Raw genomic sequence first — 22,117 nt, 5'->3', positions numbered from 1 at the left:
GGCTGGTCTTGAACTTCCGTTCCTATCGTCTGGCCTCAGTTTTTGGAGTAGCTAGGATTCTAGGCTTGGGCCCCAGGGCAGGCTCCCCTGTCTTTACTATTAATAACCGGGCGACATAGCATATAGCTTAGGCTTGCGGGGCCTCTGTTTTCAGCTTGTACCACCCGGTTACTTGCAGTTCCACCAGTAAATTCTCTCCATGTGTCTGAGCTCAAATTCCTTGTCCCTGGTGTGCCCTCGGATCAGGTAGTCTAATTCATCTGTGAGTTACCAGGTCACGTGCTTCCAAAAGTAGCTATTTAGACAGTGTGGTCCCCAGGGGAGGGGGCCCGGGAGGAGGAAGTGGCTCAAGTTGGATTCAGAGTCCCAAATTACCTCAGCCATAAACCAAGCACGAATCGCAACAGAGGAAGAAATTACACAAAAAGGAAAGGATTTTATTGTCTCGTTAGTCGCTATCCCTGGATGAACCAAGTGGCGCAGTGTGGGACTGTTCACAGTGTAACGAAGACCAGCCAGCCTTGCTGCCTTTAGGACAACCACCCCTTTATCTCCTTGCAGGAGGAGATACCACCATTTCAGGGATCCGCAATTGAACATCTGGCTTGGTCCCTCCCTGGTGGACCTGGTTAAATCATCTCTTTCAGAGGGAACTGTGTATAGTTTGAGGCAAAACACAGGAACAAATTAGCGTTCCTAATCTCCTTGTTTGGGCCTCTTCCTCCCGCGAGCATTTGGGCTTGTCACACATTCCTGGAGGAAGGCAGGGCGCAGCTGAAGCCACAGCTGCCGCGGACAGGCCTGGGTGGTCACCGCCTGCAGGGCTGGGGAAGGAGAGAGGCTTTGGGGCTTTCTCCAGGACCCCCAAGTGAAGCTCACCCTCAGCTCTGCTCTATTGAGTTCATAGTCCAGGGCTTTGGCCGAGAGCCCGGGCAGTGGGAGAGTCCGCCGAGCTGAGAGGGGGCGGGGCTGCATTCCAGACCTAGCCCCGCCCCCCGAAGCCAGAGTAGTGCTGTGAGCATTGAAACTTTCGAAAAACAAAACACAAAACAAAACAAAACAAAAACGTGTGAGGTGTGAGAGCGGCTGTGGTGTTTGCTCTTTAAAGGTTGGAAAAACTTCAAGGATGTAAGGCTCTTTTTTCCGTCTCCATTTGGTTTTTTTTTTTTGGCAATTCCATTAGGGAATCCCGGAGGATGCAGGATGATATCATGTCTTCCAACTGAGAATGAGAGAGCTCACTGATCCTGTGAAACGCAGCTGGCCACATGTTTCTAACACAGTTGCTTCATGTCATATCTAAAGGACGTGTTGATCCCTTCAATATCTGCTGAAAGATTACAACGCAGGAAGAGCGTATGGAAGGACCTCACTTCTCAGAATGACAAATATTCAGAATACTCAAGCCCAAGGATGCATACTAGAAGTAAGACTGTTTCAAATGAAATTTGCTTTAAAAATAACAGAAGAAAGAAAGTAACCAAAATCCAAAAACAAAAAATCTAAAAAACAAAATAAAACCAGGCAGTGGCAGCTCATGCCTTTAATCCCACATTTGGGAGACACAGGCAGGTGGATCTCTGTGAGTTCCCGGCCGTCCTCATCTGCAGAGTAAATTTCAGGACAGCCATGGCTACACCAAGAAACTCTGCCTTGAAATAAGCAATAAGTGCCGGGTGGAGGCGGTGGTGGTGGTGGTGGTGGCGGCGGTGCACGCCTGTAATCCCAGCACTCTGGGAAGCAGAGTCAGGCAGATTTTTGAGTTCGAGGCCAGCCTAGTCTACAGAGTGAGTTCCAGGACAGCCAGGGCTACACAGAGAAACCTTATCTTGAAAAAAATCAAAAACGAAAAAAAAAAGAAATAAACAAAACAAAGAAACAAAAACCCCCAATCCAAATAAAAACAGAAAAAAAGATGTCAGAATTAATCTTACCCAATCTCAGTAACTGTGGTCTGGCTAACCCTCTGGATAGATATTTTGGATGCCCCTCCTTTAATCAGAAGGAGCTCATGTGCTGCTGCTCACAGGTAAACATGTAAGTACATACACCCACGGGACCAGACACTCGCGGGCGGTTTGTGGTTCTATAGGCACTTCACATATGCGTCTCCATCATTACATTTGGTGGTGTGAGTTACTTCTTTGGAGGTGGGACATTCTCTTCAAAGAAGCCCTGGTTGACGATATTCCCCGCTGGAAAGTATCTGGCCACCACAAAGGAGGACCCGTCACTCGCAGATGCCTTCCCCACGCCTATCTTCTTGGTGTTCTTCCATACCATGGCTGTGAAGTGTCCTGTGGGAAACAAGGGAGGGGCAGGTGAACAGACAGAACGCAGAGAGGATTTTTAAGGGATCCTCAGAGCCCTGTGCATCCTGGTCCAGCTCAGGCTGTTTGGGATTTGCAGATGCCAATTATGAAGAAGAAAGCACATTGGATGTGTAAAGCACGTCCTGCCAGTCAGTCACACAGACTTCAGCCCACTCAGCAATTCCTCCTGGTCTTCCTGAGATCTGGTAAAGCACACGGGTCCAGCGACCCTGACAACAGCTTACCGGGCACCCACCCCAATAATGCCCCCCCCCCCAGATGAAACTATCGTTTAGACTTTTAAATTTTACTGTATGTGTATCAATGTTTTGCTGGAATGTTTATGGTTTCCTGGGAAGTCAGAAGAAGGTGTCACATCCCCTGGAATTGGAGTTCTGCATGGTTGTGAACCACCACGTGGGTGGTGGGAACCGAACCTGGGTCCTCTGCGACAGAAGCAAATGTTTTTTATCTACTCAACCATCTCCAGACCCCCCCAGAGCTGAACTTAAACATCCCTGTTATTTTCTGGTCTTTTTTCCCCCCTTTAAATCTGTGTCTTATTTGATCTCCCAGGAACACTACTGCCATCAATGTCCCTTCCTTTCTAAGCTTTCTCCCTCGCTGAGTTCCGGGACACGAGTCTCGTAGCATCACCCCCCAGCCTCCACCCTGGTTTTTCTCCCTCCGCATCCTTCCCAATCCAACGCTCTTCTTTTTATCTACACTCTACTCTTGGGGCAATCTCATCTTTTCCTGGCTCCTGGTGGATTTCTCCAGCTCAAAGCTGCAGTTTCTGTTCCCAAAACACATTTCCACATCTGTGACTCACAGATGTAATCTATCCAAACCTCACTCTCCATTTCCGTCCTCCAGACCCCCTCCTCTGCTGACCCATCTGTGTCAACAGCATCTTGGTGCTCATGAACCTGGGATGAGCCTGCGCTCTTCCCCCTCCTAGATATTTCTCATAACTTACTGCTACTTCCTGAGGAGTTCAAGTCTAAAAGCTGACTCCAGCCTATGTCCTTCCAAAACCTTGGTTCCATTCAGCTTTCTCTCTTGGAATACAGACCATCTCATGACTGTTCTCGGAACCACTTCCGTGCTCTCTAATTCATTGTCACTGTGAAATCAATGACTCGGCAAGGTGATGAATTAGAGAGAGCATGCCGAGGCATCAGTCCTATCTATTTAATTTCCTCAAGTAAAAACTGTACACTCATTTCCGGTCACACGTGGAATGAAAGCTAATACTTCGGCCTGCTATTTCTGACCAGAGACCCTGTTGGGAATAAACCCTTGCTCAAATTAGCCTATGTGTGGATATTTTTGTTTCTTTGTTTTTCAGTACTGGGAATTGAACCCAAGACTGTGCATGCCAGTAAACACTCTGCCACTGTAGACCCCCAACCTTGGGAGTTCTTCTGTTGACCCACAGATTCTTGTCCCTTAGGTCTCTGACTAAATGACATTTGTTTAAATAAGTGGTATACAATCACCCTTTTGTTTACCAAACATCTCCCTCTCTACCCTGACTGTACCCCTGTACCCCATTTACTCCCCTCCCTGTTCCTGCTGTCTTCTTCACCTATGTCACCCTACACACACACACACACACACACACGCACGCACGCATGCACATGCACACATACACACACACACACAGCAGAGAAAAGTCCCCCTTTTTTCTTTCACAGAGTTGGAGTTTGATAAAGGTATTTCAAGTTCGGTTTATGTACACACATTGTTCAGAAAAGGGAGGAGCCTAGAAAAAACCATGGCACACTCAAGAGCACAGGCTTGCAAAGAGAAAGTCATAGACAGGAAGACAGATGCATCCAAGCGTGGGTGTGGTCTCTCCAGGGGAGTCATAGTCAGTGAATACAGCTGGTATTCAAGAACGTGACAGAGGAAAAGGAAACATTGTGCTGTTTGGGCTAGAAAAGCAGGCACTTTTTTTTTCCAGACACACACCGGAAGATAGCATCAGATCCCATTACAGATGGTTGTGAGCCACCACGTGGTTGCTGGGATTTGAACTCAGGACCTCTGGAAGAGCAGTCAGTGCTCTTAACCGCTGAGCCCTCTCTCCAGCCCGGCACTTTTTTTTTTTTAAGCCAGGGTCTCTGTATGTCAGGACAACCTCATATTTAATATATAGGAAGAATGCCCTGAACTTCTGATCACCTAGCCTCACCTCTGATATCACAGGCACATGTCAGCAGCACACCAGCTTTAATGCCATGCTGGGGGGATTCAACTGAGGACCTCATGTGTGTGTGTGTGTGTGTGTGTGTGTGTGTGTGTGTGTGTGTTAAACAGGCACCCCTACCACCATGCCCAGCTCATGTACTGGGGACTGAACCCAGGGTCTCAAGCATGTTAGGTGTGTACTTTACCAGCTGATCTGTATCTCACCCACTGATTTCTGTTCTTATTTGCCCTTTGGATATCACTGGCTTTGAATTCAAAGATTGAGGCTGTCTTCCTGACTCAGTCTCCCAATTGCTGGTATTACAGCCCCAAGCCATCATACCTGGTTTGTGCTTAATGTTTTTAAATTGAAAGTTACATTTGTTGCTGGGCCTGGTGGCACATGCCTTTAATTCCAGCACTTGGGAGGCAGAGGCTAGCAGATCTCTTGAGTTTGAGGCTAGCCTGGTCTACAGAGCAAGTCACAGGAGTTACAGGTTAGCCAAGGCTACATAGAGAAACCCTGACTTAAAAAACAACAGCAAGCCGGGCGGTGGTGGTGCACGCCTGTAATCCCAGCACTCTGGGAGGCAGAGGCAGGCGGATCTCTGAGTTCGAGGCCAGCCTGGTCTACAGAGTGAGTTCCAGGACAGCCAGGGCTACACAGAGAAACCCTGTCTCCAAAAAACCAAATCCAAAAAACCAAACCAAACTAAACCAAACCAAACAAAACAAACAAACAAAAAAAAAAACAAACAGCAAAACCAAAACAAAAATTAGTCTGTGAGTGTGTGTGTGAGTGTGTGTGTGTGAGTGTGTGTGTGTGAGTGTGTGTGCACATGTATATGGGGGCACATGTGTGCCTTGGCACCCCTGTGAAAGTCAGAGAATAACTTCAGGAGTCAGTCTTCTGCTGCCTAAGCGTAGGTTGTCATCTTTGTGGCAAATGACTCTGAGCCAGCTCACAGGCCCCTAATTTTTAAATCTTGAAACCCTAGCTCTAAAGAGGCAGAGGCAGAAAGATCATGAGCTCCGGGTTAACCTGGGGTACATAGCAACTTCAAACTTAGACTATACAAAGAAATCCTATCTCAAAGATTAATTTTTTTTTTTTTTAAGCAGAAGAAGACTGCCTAGGTACAGCTCTACATCTTTACTTATCTTTAAACTTGTACTGATCTCAGCTCTATAAAGTCTGGTTTTCAATTCTGAGCAGAGAGGCCCTTCTGGCCTGGCCACCCTTGGTTGATCTGTTGCGGATCACAGCTCCAGGCGCCGGGCAACTGTGCCAGGCACTCCCACTCCCATGGCTGTCTCTTGGCCAGGGCTCAAGCCCTTTCTCCCACAGGCTTCTCTCAAGTGACCATGACCACAGGCTTTGGCCATTGACCATCCTTCTGTTTCCCAGAGGAGGAGGAAGCAGCCATCATCCAGTGGTTGCCAAGCAACTGGCTGGACAGAAAGCGCTCCTCAGCGATGACTTGACGCATATGCAACTTTACTCCTTAAGGGAGGTCACTGAGCAGTTTCTGTGGAGGTTTCCATCTGCATGGGGTAATCCCATTATGGTGTTTAGAGATGAATTAAGGAACATAACTTCCTTAGCAACATCAGATACATACTGGTTTCTAACACTAACTTCCAACAACAGTTCCCTTTTCTTTTCTTCTTTGTCTGAACCCCTTAAAAGGATCACATCCTCTTTCCGGCTGTGGACAGAACTTCCTAGAATAAGCCGTAGAAAACCACACTGAACCAATGACAGTATATCCTTGCAAAGAAATAGTGTACAAAGAGAAGAAAGAATGAGACAACTTTCTGTGTTGATATGGACAATCTCTGACAGTACAAAAGAGGATACACACAGATACACATATGCACATATACACACACTCACATACTCATGCACACACACACACACAAACACACAGTCACATACATACACACACATACACACAACTCAGGATAGCTTTAGGATGATACACAGAAACCATGAGCTTCCTTTGCTTTCAGTCAGCGTGCTATGTCAGATTAGTCCTTATTTAGAATAAATAAATAAATTTGCTCATTTAAATAGAACAGAACAATAATTATAAAGAATAGTAGGGCAGTTTGCTAGACCACGCGTGGCTGGCTGAGGGAGGGGCTGTCAGTTCAAGTAGATGATAAGGTATCTCAGAGGCCTACAGAAGCTCAGGTTGGGGAGCCCCAACAACAGTGCAGCAAGAAGCTAGGAATTGAAAGACTGCAGGATGGGCTTGACAACCCTCAAGGCTTGAAGCCATAGCTCCACCACACCATCAAGGCTCTACTCTGTCTCAGCGGTCAAGGGTCATTTGTCCCCAGCGTTGTGCAGGGGCCATGGAAGAGCCACTGGGTGGGAGCAGAAGACCCGACAAAAGCCTTTCTCTTTGTAGGTCTCAGTCTTCTCTTTTGCTAAATGGGCAGAATAGAGCCCTGCTTTTAGCGCCATTGGAGGCTGGTGTGGCTGTGGATGCAGTCAACTGATCAGCATCAGGCAGTTCTACGTGCAGCTCCAAACTCCAGCATGTGTCCGGTTGGTCAAGAACCTCACTCCCGGGGAAAGCAAGCTGTGAGGTGAAAGTCTCTGGACACCGTGTTAAGAGGAGCCAAGGCTCTGCCTACACACTAATCACTGCTCCCTCTCCCTCATTCAGTGGCAAGGTCATTGCCATCTGAAGCTCGGGCAGCTGCTTGCCGCTGCTCAGCCTGGCAACCTGGGGGCGGGGGCGGGGTGCTAACTGAACAAGAAACGCCCCGATCTGCACCTAAGGTTGCAAGAACCCTTCCTGGACATGGTGAGCAGTAAGCCACAGGAAATGGTGAGAACATGTCATTTCCTGCTTCTGAAGAAACTCTCCAGGGGATGGGAGGCCCCAGATGGTGCTAGATGGGATGATGGGGGAGGGCTTGGAGTGATGAGGAAACTCCCCCTTTCAGTTTCTCGGGTGTTTTGAGTCAGACACACATTCCTTCCTAGCCTGTCCTGGGCTCAGGAGGGTCTGAGTCACTTCTAAGGAAAGGCAAGGGGTAGGGGTGGGGGCAGTAAATGGACCAGAAAGACCTGAGAGGCCAGAAAAGCTGTGCAGACTTTAATAAGATAAATGTTTGCTGTCCAGGGCTGGAGAAAGCGCTTGTCCTTAATCTGGTGCGCAAAGGTCTGTCCAGCAACGTTGTAACCTCCCAGTCCCCTCTGGGTGGAGTGGGAGTAGGGGTGGGGCTCACTGGCTGGCCAGGCTAGTTAAAGTGCAGGGCTCCACATACAGCGAGAAACCCTGTCTCAAAACTAAGGTGGAGAGAGACTGAGACAGACATTAGACATCAACCTCTGAGCTCCTTATGAACACTCATGTACGTACACACATGTGTATATATACATATACACACAGATGCACACACACAGACACACACGAGCATCATCATGCAGACACACGTGTATCTGAATGCACAAACACATGTATCTGCATACACACACACACACACACACACACCACACAGCTTATAAGAAGGGTGATCTTTCCTGCTTCTGAATCAACAGTTGCCAGAAGCACCAGAGAGGCCACCATCATGTCCTTGGATAGGGAAAAAAGAATGACTCAATGTGAAATGAAGAGAAGCAGTGTGTGTGTGTATGTGTGTGTGTGTGTGTGTGTATGTGTGTGTGTGTGTGTATGTATGTATGTGTGTATATGTATGTGTGAATGTGTATATGTATGTGTGTATGTGTGAATGTGTGTATGTGTATATATGTGTGTGTATGTGTGTGTATGTATGTATGTGTATATGTATGTGTGTGTATGTATGTGTGTATGTGTGTGTATGTGTATGTGTGTGTATGTATGTGTGTGTATGTATATGTGTATGTATGTGTGTATGTGTATGTGTATGTGTGTGTATGTGTGTGTGTATGTGTGTATGTATGTGTGTGTATGTGTGTGTGTGTATGTATGTGTATATGTATGTGTATGTGTGTGTATGTGTGTGTATGTGTGTGTATGTGTATGTATGTATATGTGTGTGTATGTGTGTGTATGTGTGTGTGTATGTGTATGTGTGTGTGTATGTATGTGTGTGTGTGTATGTGTGTGTGTGTGTGTGTGTGTGTGTGTAGAAGTAGGAGGTGAAGACAAGCCTGACCCCAGGGAGCCACAGCAGGGTAACTAGAAGAGCAGCTAAGGCAGGAGAGACACCAGAGGCAGAATGATCAGTCGGTCATATGTGCTCAGGTATGCTCAGCTCAAGAAACACTGCAGGAACACACCAGACTTTGAGCTGGCTGGGGATGTGGTGTCTGGGGTCAGGGTCAGCATCCTTGGTGCCCTCAGGTGAAGAAAGGATGCAGGTCTGGGATGGTAGTGGGTGGGGTGAGGTGGGCAGGCACTGGGAAAGAAAAGCGTTGTGTTCTGGGCAGAGTCAAACCAGACAAGTATGACTGAACCAGCGCAGGAGAGAAGAACAAATGTTCTGGAGACCGCGTAGGCCGACGTTTAGCCCAGGCCGCTCCACTCACCAGTCCCGGAGGTGAAGCCAGGCCGCTGGAAGTTGTAGCTCTTGATTTCACTGTACCACCTATCAGCCACATCCTTTCCTGGACAGAAAAGACATCTGAGAGCTCAGCAATAAAGTCTACACACACCCCATCTTCTTCCCCATACCCCAAACTCCCATCCCACACTGGATGTTTGGCAAAAGCATTGGCAAGGTAAAAACATCAGGGTTACTCCATGCAGAGTCCTGGGGACTCAGGAAGAAGACAGTGCCTTCGCTGGGTTGAGTTGAGTACTGGGGTCAAGGGTCCCTAGATGAGTTAGCCTACATCCTGCCACTGAACCACTCACGGTAGCATTCTAGACAGGGCGTTCCCCGCTCTGGACCTCTGCAATGGAATGTCGGACACAGTGCATCCCGAAGGTCTTCTAGCCATGTTTTGAATTTCTGGGAGCCTGTCCCCATCCCACCTGGGGTCTGTTTCTAAAATACCCATAGGAATAAAGGGAGCTGAGCCAGTAGGGCCTTCATCTTGAGCATCCACTGTCAGTGTGACATAAGGAAGTGTCTCCTAGGATCTATTGATCTCAGAGCCACAGCTCCAATCAGGACATAGGTGTCAAGATGAGTCACTCTGGGAACTATTTATAAAAGGCCAGGGTCCTTTTTGAGATCTGCTGTATTGGTTTCTCTAGAGGAGAAACCCAGGGGTTGGGAAGTATTCTAAGCTCTCCAAAAGATCCTAGTATGTGACTAGGAGACATCAACTCAAACTTCTTTGTGCGGGAATGGGAAAACTCGGGCCAGAGAGAGTACTGACTTGACTGTGATGCCCTGGGACCCAGCATAAGGGCAGGCTGGATAGAACAGCACCCTGGGCTCCTATCAAGTCCACATCCACCCAGCATCCTTCTCCTGGTCAGGAGGGGCCAGAGCCTGGGCCCAGAGTCTGTAGGCTGAGGAAGAGGCTCAGAGGCCCCACCATCAGCTGCCTTCCAGGCGCATAGCTTTTGGGGAGGGGACAGCTGGTGTGTGTGTGGGGGGTGGGGAATGCTAGGAAAGCCAGGCACTTGGGGAATCCCCTTGGGAGCTCCTAGGAATGTGAGGAGGGTGGGGTGGAGTGGGGTGGGGGAGTGGGCGGGAAGGGAGTCATTTACTTCTGGGATCTGGAGAAAGCTCCAGACAGTGACATCTGTCACTATTTTCCTAAAAAGCTACTTCAGGGCTGCAGGAGATAGAGGCTCAAGAATGTCCAGTGGGGGTGGGGTCATTCCCTCCCAGGTCCTGGGCAGAAAAATCATCTTTTTCTCTTCTTCCTTCCTTCTTTTTTTTAAGAAAAGAAAAATGCTCAATTCATCTTTTTCCTTTCTGATTATGAAAGCAATACATCTCCAGTGCAAAACCAAATAATTCAGTAAAGCCCAAGGATGCCCCGGTGCCCTCGGAAGCAGGCTGACGTTATGCAGATGCTGCAGTCTCCAGCGCCCACGCCTCTCACTAGGACTTCTGCACCCGAACTGTCTGGTCTGACTCATCTCTCTGCAGGCTCCCAGCCTACTGGCTGTGGGCCAGCTACTGAGGTCAGCCCAAGAGCAGATGCCGAGAATTCAGGGGTTTTCTCTTCCTTCTTGGGCCTGTGGCTCTGCCATCATTGAACCATGAAAGGCAGTGCCAGGCGGAGTGCCCAGAGGCTTTGTTCTAGGTTTAGCTGAGAAGGGCTGAGAGTGTCCTACCTGTCTGATCATAGGATGCCCACGCAAGGTTCTCTCCACACTGCCCACGGCTGGACTCTGGACTGTGCTTGAGAATTCTTGTGCTGGCCAGGGCCTCCGAATACCTGTGTAATGTGTCTCTTTAGAGAAGGCCCAAACCAGGGACACCCCACCTCCACCTCCACACACCCCCATGCAATACAAACCCCATCTGGCCTCTGAGATTTGTACAGCTGAGCCTCCTTTCCTATCTGGGCTCACTAAAGGGATAGCAGAAACACCTGTCCTGTATAGCCTGGGCCTCCCAACAATCCCATTCTCAAAAGATTGAACTGACTGTCAGGAGCAAAGGGACCTGCTTGGGCCAGCAAAAGAGAGGGTCCTTAAGTCTGGCTATGTCTGAACCCCAACCACATTCCTTCAACCACCCAGGGACCCTCATGATTGCAGAAGCAGCGCCACAAAGGCCGGAGCCCGATGGCTGCTGCGGACTCACTGTTGAGCCTCCCGGTTGAGCTTCTTGCAAAGCTTCAGGGGCGGGACGCCGTGCTGAGCCCGGTACTCATTGTGGGCCTTCAGGACCTCGTTATTAAACTGTTTGGAAGCTGAAAGGATAGAGGAATGGACAACAGCTCAGTGCAGAGGGGAGACCACCAATGGTCTATGGGCACACTCCGGGACACAGTGACGGCCAGCCCCTCCCTTCCTCTTCATCCTGGTCACACCAGCCCTGTTCCACACCAATGTTCATTCTGCCTCTGTCACCACATCACCCTCTGCGGATCAGAGCTCTATAGATTAGGATCTTCTGGGCCATGTTGGGGACCTGGATCTTTATCTGAGGCAATAGGAGATGACTGAGTAAAAGCAGGGAATTGGTGGAGTCAGAAAACTGCAGCTGGTTGCTGAGCGGTGCCGAGGAAGGTGCCGAGCTGCTCAGACATTGCTAGAAGAACATGTCTGAAGGTGACTGGATACCTCAGACTAGACCAATGGAGTCTGGAGAGACCTGGGGTTGGGAGCTCAGGGAGAAGTAGCATGGCTGGGGTGGGTGGGACCATACTGGACCAGTGAATACAAGAGGCATGGGTGGATGGAGAAAGGGAGGAGGAAAACACACAGAGAGAAGGGGGTGGAGAGAGAATCAGATAGTGCCAACGAAAGAAAGAGAATTCGTGGCAGCAGCCTTGAGGGATGGACCGAGAGCATGGAGAAGAAAACACCAAGGCTGTGGGAAGGAGGACGGCATCACATCGGCTGGGTGGGGCTGTGGCGAGGGATGAGCCTGCCCCACCTCAGTTACGAATTCAGCAAAGTTAACATCCTGAGAACCGGGGTTAGCGAAACAGGAGATGGAGCACAGGAAGGTCAAGAGTGGACAGAACCCACACTGCTTCCGATGGCTCTAAGACAACCTCATCCTTCCGGCATCCTTCCTCCATTCGATGCTTACCCCAACCCATCCATCAGTCCCTCCAACAAACCACCACGCACCAAGCATCCATCCGCTTCCCACCTTTCCAGCATCAGCACCTGCACGCTCATTCCTCCCCTGCCAACACCTACCCATCCCCCAACCCATCACAGCCGCACAACCCACCCGAGGGCTGGCCATCGACTCAGTCCAGCGTTAATCTCATCCGCTCCCTGAGCACAGCCCCACACGACACAGGCAGAGAACGGTGATGCCACTCGAAGCAGACTGTTAATGGAGCAAGAAGAACCTGGAGGAGTGGCCAGGATAAGCTCACACACCGTGAACAGCCTTGGGAACCTAGGAACCCAGCCTCCTCTGGAGACCTGGGGTACAGGGCCGGCCTATGAGTGAGCACCAGACGGGTCCCATCTGCTAAGAGCCTGCCTTGGCCGGGGTAGGAAGGGTGTAGCTACAGTCATGAAGGAAATGTTTAGGGCTAGCTGCTGGCAGGAAGGAGGAAGAACTGAAGGTCATGGTTGGTGATCACAGGGTCCTAGGACAAGTTATGGAGGAAGTAGACTGGCCCTAGGGGCTGTAGAGTCCGGCGAGGCTGCATAGGAGATACAGTCCCAGGAACATGTGGTGGGGCAGGGTTGAGAGGGGCTCTGAACCTATTTCTGAGGTTTGGGGTAACAGGTGGGGATGTGAACAGAAGGCAACATGGTAACTGTGCAGAGGGTGGAGTCGCAAGCAGAAATCCTCACGTCCTCGAGGCCAGAGAAGGTCCACACCCTTGTGAGAAGAAAGACAGAGATCAGGTGTCCTGAGGTAGGAGGACACCGGTGGTGTTTAATGAGTGTAGAATTTGCAAAGTGAAAAGATACTGGAGCTGCTTCACGGGCAGTGTGAATCCATGTGACAGTAGGCGGGCACACGTGCAGCATCTGAGGGTGGGTTTCGGGTTTGGCATGCTGATATGGAACAGGGAACATCCAATCACAGTCTTTCAAGAACCACAGGGAGTGGGGGGCAATGGGAACGAGGGCAACTCCTGGACCCAAGTCACAAGCTGGGTCTCTTGCAGCGAGCTAAGGAGCCAGCAGGATGATGTGGTAACCAGAACCGCAGGCCCCAGGCCAAGGGCACCACACCCTGCCTTGCACAAGAGGCAGAGAGAGCCAGAAGTGCGTGCAGGAGGCTGAAAGTGAGACCCTGTGAGAGTAAGCAGGAGATGAGACTGGGGGATGCACGTGGGTGGGGTGCTCTGGTAAACACTGGGATCCTACTGGACAGAGCTGGAACCAACCAGTAGACAGGGCAGGATGACGGTTTAAGCTGGACTAGGAAGGCCCTGTCTCCCAGTGAAAATGTTACTGGAGCTCTACGGGAACAAGCTGGGCCTCTGGCAGCCCTGAGAGTGAGGGTCCACCCCATCTTCAGTACTCCATGACAGCCATCCCTGTCCTCAGATCTCCAAGATAAGAGTGGGAAAGGAGAGAAAGGTGACAGCATGGCCATGTTGAGGTCTGGGTTTAAACGAACCTTGCGGATAAGGAAGTGGTTCTGCCCAAGGTTGGCCCGCACACACATGTCAGCTCTTTTCAAGTTGTCAAGACTCTATGAAGTCTCTTCCTGGAAGGCAAGTCCCTTCCCCCACCCCCCTGCAGCCCTTTCTTTCCCCAAGCATGAGACTCTTGGGGAGCTCCAGTTCCTTGAGTCCACTGTCCCAGTAGTCTGATGTCTGGAAGGAAATATGTGCTTCTGCCTGAACTGTGAGGAGAGCTTTCTGAAGACAGAGGGGGCTTCCCCCAAGAAGGTGGCAAGAGATCTGCCACCCGGGCCTGCAAGCAAGTTAGTCTCCATCCCTTGTAAGGTTCCGTGGGTGTGGGTGAGAGAGATGGAGGGCTGACCTATAACTTCCTGGAGTTTCCCCGCCCTTCAGTAAATAGGCTGTGTAACAAAGCAAGGGCTTGAATGAGCCACATGGTCACAGTGAGGAAGGCATCCTGTCTCAGTGACAGGTGCAGCCAGGGCCATCTTGAACTTCCAATTCCCATGTCTCAGACAGGCCGGGGAAGGTCTGGTGGGACACCTTGAGAGACTCTGTGAGATATGCGCTATCCTGGGAGCTCCCTGGAAAAGTGTTCCAGGATCAGGAGGCACGAGGAGGAGGGAGAGGCTAAGGGTGCAGAAAAGGCCAGGCTATTAGGGACCCAGGAGAAAGGGCGCCACCTCGAAGCACTTGGGGGTTGGGGTCAGTCTGTACTGGACCCAGCTGTGCTGTAGGTCCTGCAGGCTCTTCAGAAGAGACATATAAGGCCTTTTAAAACTAGGTCAGTGCACTCCCAGAATGGGGGAAGTTCCAAGGGACAAAAGTGAAAGTCCCTGACCCAACAGGAGCTCAGTGTCAGGAGCTGATGCCAGACACAGGCCACAGCAGGGCCAGGCTCCCTCAGTCAGGGCCTCTGTGCGGGATCACAAAGAGTCCAGAGAGGAGGGCTCTCTCAATGCCCTTAGCTGGAAGCCAGAGGCCCCTCCAGCCACTCAGGGTTCTCTTCGGAGTCCCCTCCCACACTGAGCAGGATAAGAGCCCTAGGAGGTAAGTTATCGCTGGTGACCACACCCAAGCCAGGGGCGTGCCCTGCTTCTATAGAAAAACCCAAGAACACAGAAAAAGTCAAAGTAAAATCTCCAGCCCCCAGGCAGGCCAAGAGGGCCCTCAGCTGTGCCACGATGGGGAAGGGCAGGGATCCACACTGAATCTTGCTGAGGACCCAGAAGGAGGGGCAGGCAAACCCATCTGTCCAGGCTTCTGCTTTCTCCTGCTGTCTCTCCTTGAGGCCTGGCCATCTCACTAACAGCTCACCACCCCTTGGAGCAGCCTTCCTCTACCCACCTCTGGGACGAGACCAGAGAGAATGTGCTTTGCAAGGGAGAGAACCTGTCCGATTTCCCTTGCTGGTCCGGGGGTGCCATCAAGAGGGATCTAGATCCGAAACTAGGCCCCGTTCTGAAGTTGAGTCATAGCCCGTGGGTCACCAAATGGAGTGGTAGAAATGTCACCTAGGTGACGCTCAGGCTTCCGGAGGACAACCAGAGGAGCAATAGGAGAAAGGATCCCACACTGGCAGCTGTCTCCGATCTCTCACAGGAGAGATGAGGAAGGAAGGGGAGAAGAAACAAGCACATTCCTCAAGAGTCTCCTCAGAGCTGGGAGGGCCTGCCTGAGAGGCTCTGCCATCTTGGGGCTGCAGGATAAAGGGGACAGCAGGACAGCTGCAAGGCTGGATGTTCTGGGTGGGGCCACTCCAGGTCCTTTAAGATCTCTTAGGGACCTGAGGAAGTGAAGGAATTCTGAGGTCCATCCTCAGCCTCCTCCCCCCTCCCCACCCGCACTTTTGGCAGACAGCATCTTCCCTCAGCGCCCTCTTCCCTGAGGCCACATTGTCCTGTTCTGCTTCTCTCTCCAGACTCCCCACAAAAGATGTGAACAGGTCCCTGGACATCCTCTGGACGAGAGACTGAAAAGCAAATTGCTCTGGAAAGAACTGGTCTTGCATCGTCATAAAGAGTAGGAAGTGGGTAACTGGAGGGAAAACAATTTTTTAAGGTATCTTTGAGTTCTTTCAAGCCTGGAAATTTCGCTGTGTGAATGAACAAATGAATAATTTTTTCACACCAGGTACAGAGACAGTACCAGGACTAGGTTCCTGTCCTTGTGTCCAATGGAGAAATCACATCTGGGGCAGTATACGAATTGCCTCAGGTCACTCAGACCCAGCAAGCGGGTTAAAGCCAGATGTAAGCACACCCCTCCCCTCTCCTCTCCTGCCCTCTCTTTTGCACACTTTCTACGTCACACCCAACATCCCCTCTTGATGTCAAGAACAGGCAGCCAAGAGTTTTTCAGTGGCCCATGGGCAAGGAATCCATGTCTCTCGGAGTGACGGCCAAGCAGACCTGCTTGCAAGATGCCGCCTACGCAAGTTTTGAATGACTGACGCTGCCCTCAGCAGTGCCTGCTCAGGCGGCTCTGCTGCCAGGCCTGCCCATGGTGTGAAGATCAGCCTACAGCAATGGCTCTGAACCTTCCTAATGCTGTGATCTTTAATCCAGTTCCTCACATTGTGGTGACCCACCAACTATAATATTATTTTTGTTGCTACTTCATAACTGTAATTATGCTACTGTTAGGAATTGTGATGTAAATATCTGTGCTTTCCAATAACCTTAGACACCCCTGTGAAAAGACTGTTCTAGCCCAAAGGGACTCGCAACCCTCAGATTGATAAACACTGGTCTAGAGTCAAGTCCCTGCCCCCATAGGCCCCAGGCTCTCCTCTGTGCTTACAAAATGACAGCTGCATTTTGAGATGGCCTCAAAGCAGGGGCAGGGGGAAGGGGGGACACGTTTGAACTGAAGTTGCTGGTATTGCCCTGGCCCATGTGGCCTCTCCCTGCATAGGTCTCAGGCGCCCACCTGGTAGAAAATGCCTGGCCTTCTGCTCTCATATTCCCTGCTATTAAGAGTCCAGTGTCTGGAACACCAAGCTTCTTAGAGATGATTCTAGTGTGTGTGTGTGTGTGTGTGTGTGTGTGTGTCTGACTGACAGTCAGAGTCCATTTGGGATGGAGACTGGAGTGAGGACATGTATGCTATGGAAGCAGAGTTTGGAAGTCAAAGAGCTAGGCTCTGCAGACACACACACACAAATACACACCACACACACACACACTCACACACGCGCACACTTACTGGTCCAGACATTACATAACAAATTGACAGTAAAGGCCTTGTGCGCTATTTAAAAGGTTAGTAATATAAAATATCTCACCCTGCTGCCTATCATACACCAAGAGGCTACATGACTGGATATCACTATTATTTGGGGGCAAAAACTACCTCATTCTTAGGACCCAGCACACCTGTTGCGCACTGAAGCCAAGGAAGGGGAACAGGACTGTGGGCAGGACCTTGAGATCTTCCAGCACTGGCCCAAGCTCTCTGTGTTTGAGCCTCGGCAGTCGTGTGATGGTGTCATGGGGTCACTCATGGCCACCATGAAGGTCTAGGAGTATAAGTGAGATTAGGATGTAAAAACTGAGTGACATCTGTTCCATGAGGCTAAACTGAGGCCCAGACAGGCAGGGACTGATTCCCTAGGTGGTCTTTTGGGAGCCACATAGAACTCCTAGGTCAATGAGTGTATCTCTGAGAGCCACCTCCCTGAAGCCTCCGTTGGTGGCCTGGATTTTCAGGATTGGGTTTGTATACAAGGTTTACTGGGTCTGAGTTATCCAACAAAGTCACTTTCTCTTTTGAGAACTTAGAAGAAGCAGATGTGTGGATGGACTGTAGTACTAGCCAGTGAGTGTGGGGGCCAGTGGGGGTGACACCAGGCTCTGCCCCTCCTCCCTGATGGCTCCCATCCTGTCCTAGGCCACGGCTTCCCACACTGTGGGGTAAGACCCTAGATAGGCACATCACTGAATGTGGAGGTGATGGAAATTTTGGCAACATTAAAAGATTTCTGGACTGGGCGGTGGTGGTGCACGCCTGTAATCCCAGCACTCTGGGAGGCAGAGGCAGGCGGATTTCTGAGTTCGAGGCCAGCCTGGTCTACAGAGTGAGTTCCAGGACAGCCAGGGCTACACAGAGAAATCCTGTTTCAAAAAACCCAAATCAAAAAAAAAAAAAAAACAATCTGAATGCACCACTACCAAAACTTGATTTAAAAGCAGGGGAGCGGCTCTGAGGCATTTCTGCCAGTGTTGGCCAGGTTGTGTGGCTGTCTCCCTGCAGCCTTAGTTCTGATGGGGTTCAGATGCACATGTCCTCACACCAGGCACTTCTCGAAGAAGCTCACTCGTTAGGGATGCCCCTGGTTTTATTGCACATATGAAGTGTTCTGCTCTTACAGAAACACAATGGTTTAATAACTGAAAACACTTTTCTTCTGTCCTTTCTCAGTCAAATTAGTAGAGCTTTGGATTCTATCTTACTAGAATGCTAAGTTCCTTCTCCTTCCTCTTCCTCTTCTTCTTCTCTCCTCTTCCTTTCCCCCTCCTCTTCATTTTTTACATGTTTTCAGGATGTGTGTGAGCACCTTGGTCTGTGTTCAGAGGCCAGAGGACAACCTGTGGGAGTTGACCTGCTCTGTCTACCATGCAGGTCAATTTCAAGTCTCCAGGCTTGGTGGCAAGCGCCATTACCCACTCATCCATTTTGTTGTCCCTAGAATGCTTGATTTTAAAAATTGCTGTTGAGTTACTGACTGGAGAGCAATCAAAAACCAGCAAAGATCAAGGGGTGTTGTCAGTGGAGGAATAGTTCCGTGTTCGATCCCAGCAAATCAGTGAATGGATTTTGGCTCGAGTTAGCACAGAAATTCCAACGATAAATTCCATATGACAGCGCATGCTTTTAATATCAGCACTCAGGAGGCCGAGGCAGGCGGATCTCTCTGAGTTTGTTGAGACCAGCATAGCCTACACTGCCAAGGCTACATAGTGAGACTGTCTCAAATGTGTGTGTGTGTGTGTGTGTCTGTTTGTTTGTCTGTCTTGAAAGAACTTTTAGAATAATTTTCTTAGAGAAGGGGAAATGGCTTTTGGTAAACACTTGCCAGGCCAGCATACTGATTTAAGTTTGGGTTCTCAGGATTCCTGTTTAAAAACAACAAAAGCCAAACCCAAACTGTAAAACTGGGCACAGCAGCCAGGCCTGTAATCCCAGAGCTAGAAAGGCAGAGAGGAAGATTCGGGGGCTCAGGGGCTCGATGGCCAGCCTATCCATCCGAATCAGCCAGCCCCAGGCTCAGTGGGAGACCCTGTCTGAAAAGATAAGGTGGAGAGCCACTGAGGAAGACACCCAGTGCCGGCCTCTGGCCTGCATCCACTCAGGAACGCAGAACACACACAATAATAAAACCAATTTCCATATGAACTGTTATCAGTAAACATTTGACTTGTATGCTGGTTTTAGCCTGCACACCTGGAGTTGTAAAACAATCTGTTGGGCGGGGCTAATTCTTTCACAAATAGACAAAGTTTAAGAAGCATGGCCCTAGGTACTTGCCGTACTGTCTTCTGTCTCCCCACTCTCTAGCTCTAGCCTCTCCCTTCTGATCCTCCTCTCTGCTGCATCCTGGTCCTTACCACCTGTCTCCCTTCTCCAAACCCTCTAGGTCTGATCAGTTTCTTCAGGCTCCTTTGATGAGCCTCTAGAAGATGCCTCTCTCCTGTGCTTCCTGCGCCCTGCGCCCTCCCGCCCTGCGCCCTCCCGCCTTCGCTTGCAGACCTTGGCCTTGGGTCATTTCCCACCTCTTCCTGAGTCTCATCCCCAATCAGTTTCATTTACTCATTGCACAACTCAAATGAACTGTTCCTAAAGACCGGGCTGTCCCTCCACTGTACCGGTCCCCAGCTTGGAAGAGAGCACAGATGGTAAGAGGGCGGGGACACAGGGAGAGATGAGAGACGTAACAGGAGGACTGCACATGCGCAGTTCTAGAAAGTTGTATCTTAGAGCTGGCGCTGGAAACTAGATATCTTTAGAGTGGGCTGGAGCAGGGAGGGGGTGCGCTTTTAATCCCAGCACCAGAGAGGCAGAGGCAGGTGATTCTTTGTGAGTCTGAGAGCAGTTTAGTCTCCCTAGGGAGTTTCAGGCTAGACAGAGGTACATAGTGAGACCATGTCTTTTTTTTTTTTTTTTTTTTTTTTTGTATTTTGAGACAGGGTTTTTCTGTGTAGCCCTGGCTGCCCTGGAACTCACTCTGTAGACCAGGCTGGCCTCTGGAACTCACTCAGTAGACCAGGCTGGCCTCGAACTCAGAAATCTGCCTGCCTCTGCCTCCCAAGTGCTGGGATTAAAGGCGTGCGCCACCACCGCCCGGCGAGACCATGTCTTAAAGTACTAATACTAACAATAACTATCCATCAAATGAAATGTAGCTTTAGAGAATCCCTGGGTTGACTCATGAGTCTGGAGAGGAAGGAGTTAATTTTTCAAGTAGCGATCTCAGAAGGCTTTCCCAGGTCAGGTATCACTTGCCCCACCCCCACCTCCCATCTTTTTTTTTTTTTTTTTAAATTACGTGGCTTTTTTCCTTTCCACTGCAAAGGATCACATAGGACACCTTCTTTGTACAGATGGGTAAACTGAGGCACGGAGAAAGAAAAAATATATACTTAATATCACATAGCAAATGATCCAGTCCAGTATCGAAAGCCAGGCTTGTCACTAAACTTGGAAGAAAAGCAGATTAGGACCGGGTGGGAAGATCACACTTCCCACACAGCTCCTCGGTCCTGGAGGACAGGTCCACAAAGGGTCTCAGCCTTGGTCCTTGGCTGAGGCTTACAGCCCACGGACTCCCTGAGTGGTTGTCAGCCTGTGGGTTGCGATCCCCTGGGGTCGGTGACCCCCCCCCCCAGGGGTCACACATCACTTATAATTTATATTACATGTTATAACAATATCGAAATGACAGTCATGAAGTAGTGACGCTGTAATTTTATGGTGGGAAGGGGGTCACCAGAACGTGAGGAACTGAATTAAAGGGTTGTAGCATTAGCAAAGTTGAGGGCCACTGCTTTAGAGCCTCCCACAAGGCAGGAATGATGTCCTAATAAATAGGAAGCCTTGATGCCCATGAGGGAAGTCTGGGGCAAGAAGATCTGTTGCCCACCTGTCCCTTGTCTATGCAGGAGTGACAACAAATGGCACAGGGTGTGGGCTGTCCCTCTGAAGGAGGAGGGAGAGACTACGGGCGCGATCCCCTTCACAGAGTTGAGCACAGAAGGGTGGGGAGGGTTTCAGGCTGCACGATGGGCAGGACACGGAGAGGAACGGACCTGAGTGCCTGACAGCCAGCCGGCTGTGTCGCCGAGCGGGTGTTACCAGTGGCCAGAGGGCCTGACAATGGGGGTGGCAAACAGGGAGCGACAGGAAAACTGCTTTTCAGAAACTTCAACTTTACAGCCACAGCAGTGAGGGCGGGCGGCAGCAGGGCAGAGGTGACAGGGGGAGCGACTCTGCACAGCACCCAACCTGGCCCAGAGGGGACTCAGGAGCCAGAAGAAAGAGAAGGAGTCTCAGAGCTGCCTTTAGTTGGGTGGAACCAGGCTAGCTGCTTCGCAGCCCGGGATGCTGCCACAGTTTCGAGACTTTTTCCCACTGTAACTTTGTCCTCCTCTGGAACAAAGCGTAGCCACGCCTTGGCAGACTCGGACCGCTACCCCCATCGGCGCTTGGAAACCCTCCCTGACGCAATCCCCGGCTCGCGGCCAGAGGGACCCTCCATCTCATCCCCTTCTTTCTTTCTCTCCAAGCTGGTGTTCTTACCGCTACCTCCGCCCCCGGGTAGGAACCAGAAACAGCCCAATCGCTCCCCCGAGCGCTCTGCTAAGCGCGCTCTCCATCCCGCACCCTCCATCCCGCACCCAGGGATCCCGCATTGCAGCGAAGAGTGACGGGAGACCTTCCGGGGGCTCCCGGGGGATCAAGCCTCCGATGGGACAGGGTGACCGTGAGGGTCCAGGCGCCATCCCCGCTCCCCCGCGGGCCCTATGGTGGCTCACCTGATTTGCCCATGGCCTGCTGTGTGTGCTCCTCGGCTCCGCTGCGGCTGCGTTGCTCAGCGCTGGGTAGCGGGTCCCAGCAGCTGGCCGGGGCCGGGAGGGACAGGGGTGGCCACAGCCACTCCCCCGGCGCCGCCCGGCCCCGCCTTATAAGGCAAAAGCAGCTGCGGGCGGAGGCGCGGGGGGCCACCCCTAGAATTCATTTGCCTGGTGGGATTCCGCCGCTGGCTAGGGCGGTCCAGATGTGGACACGAAAGCTGGTCCTGAGCTTGCCTCTTCTCCCTGAGCAGAAAGTGCGCGTGCAAGACCGCGGGGAGTCCACGCCTTCCCTGTAGCGCCCCACGGTTCCCGCGCGACCGACGCCTCAAGAAGGCCTGGTGAGGTACGGT

The 22,117-nt window shown here is 50.8% G+C and overlaps 1 protein-coding gene across 1 annotated transcript; it reads right to left on the bottom strand.

The window, feature by feature from the left end:
* Positions 1–416: 416 nt before the first annotated feature.
* Glipr2 (GLI pathogenesis related 2) lies at positions 417–22,066 on the bottom strand. The gene is made up of 5 exons (XM_052176376.1): positions 21,729–22,066; positions 11,226–11,334; positions 10,751–10,854; positions 9,040–9,117; positions 417–2,297 (listed from the first exon to the last, which is right to left on the bottom strand). The coding sequence occupies exons 1-5, from the start codon at positions 21,739–21,741 to the stop codon at positions 2,137–2,139; spliced, it is 465 nt and encodes a 154-aa protein (XP_052032336.1). The 5' UTR covers positions 21,742–22,066; the 3' UTR covers positions 417–2,136.
* Between the last annotated feature and the right edge of the window lie 51 nt (positions 22,067–22,117).

The sequence above is a fragment of the Apodemus sylvaticus genome, chromosome 3 (assembly GCF_947179515.1).
Source record: "Apodemus sylvaticus chromosome 3, mApoSyl1.1, whole genome shotgun sequence".
Taxonomy (NCBI): Eukaryota; Metazoa; Chordata; class Mammalia; order Rodentia; family Muridae; genus Apodemus; species Apodemus sylvaticus.
Note: the sequence above shows the minus strand (reverse complement) of the source record. Positions and strands in the feature narration are given on the sequence as shown.

Excerpts from the sequence above, each read along its gene's own strand:
- Glipr2 (XM_052176376.1), bottom strand. Across the intron at positions 10,855-11,225 it reads CTCAACCGGGAGGCTCAACA|GTATTCGGAGGCCCTGGCCA; the intron begins GTGAGTCCGCAG and ends CACATTACACAG. Across the intron at positions 9,118-10,750 it reads GGCATCCTATGATCAGACAG|GAAAGGATGTGGCTGATAGG; the intron begins GTAGGACACTCT and ends TTTTCTGTCCAG.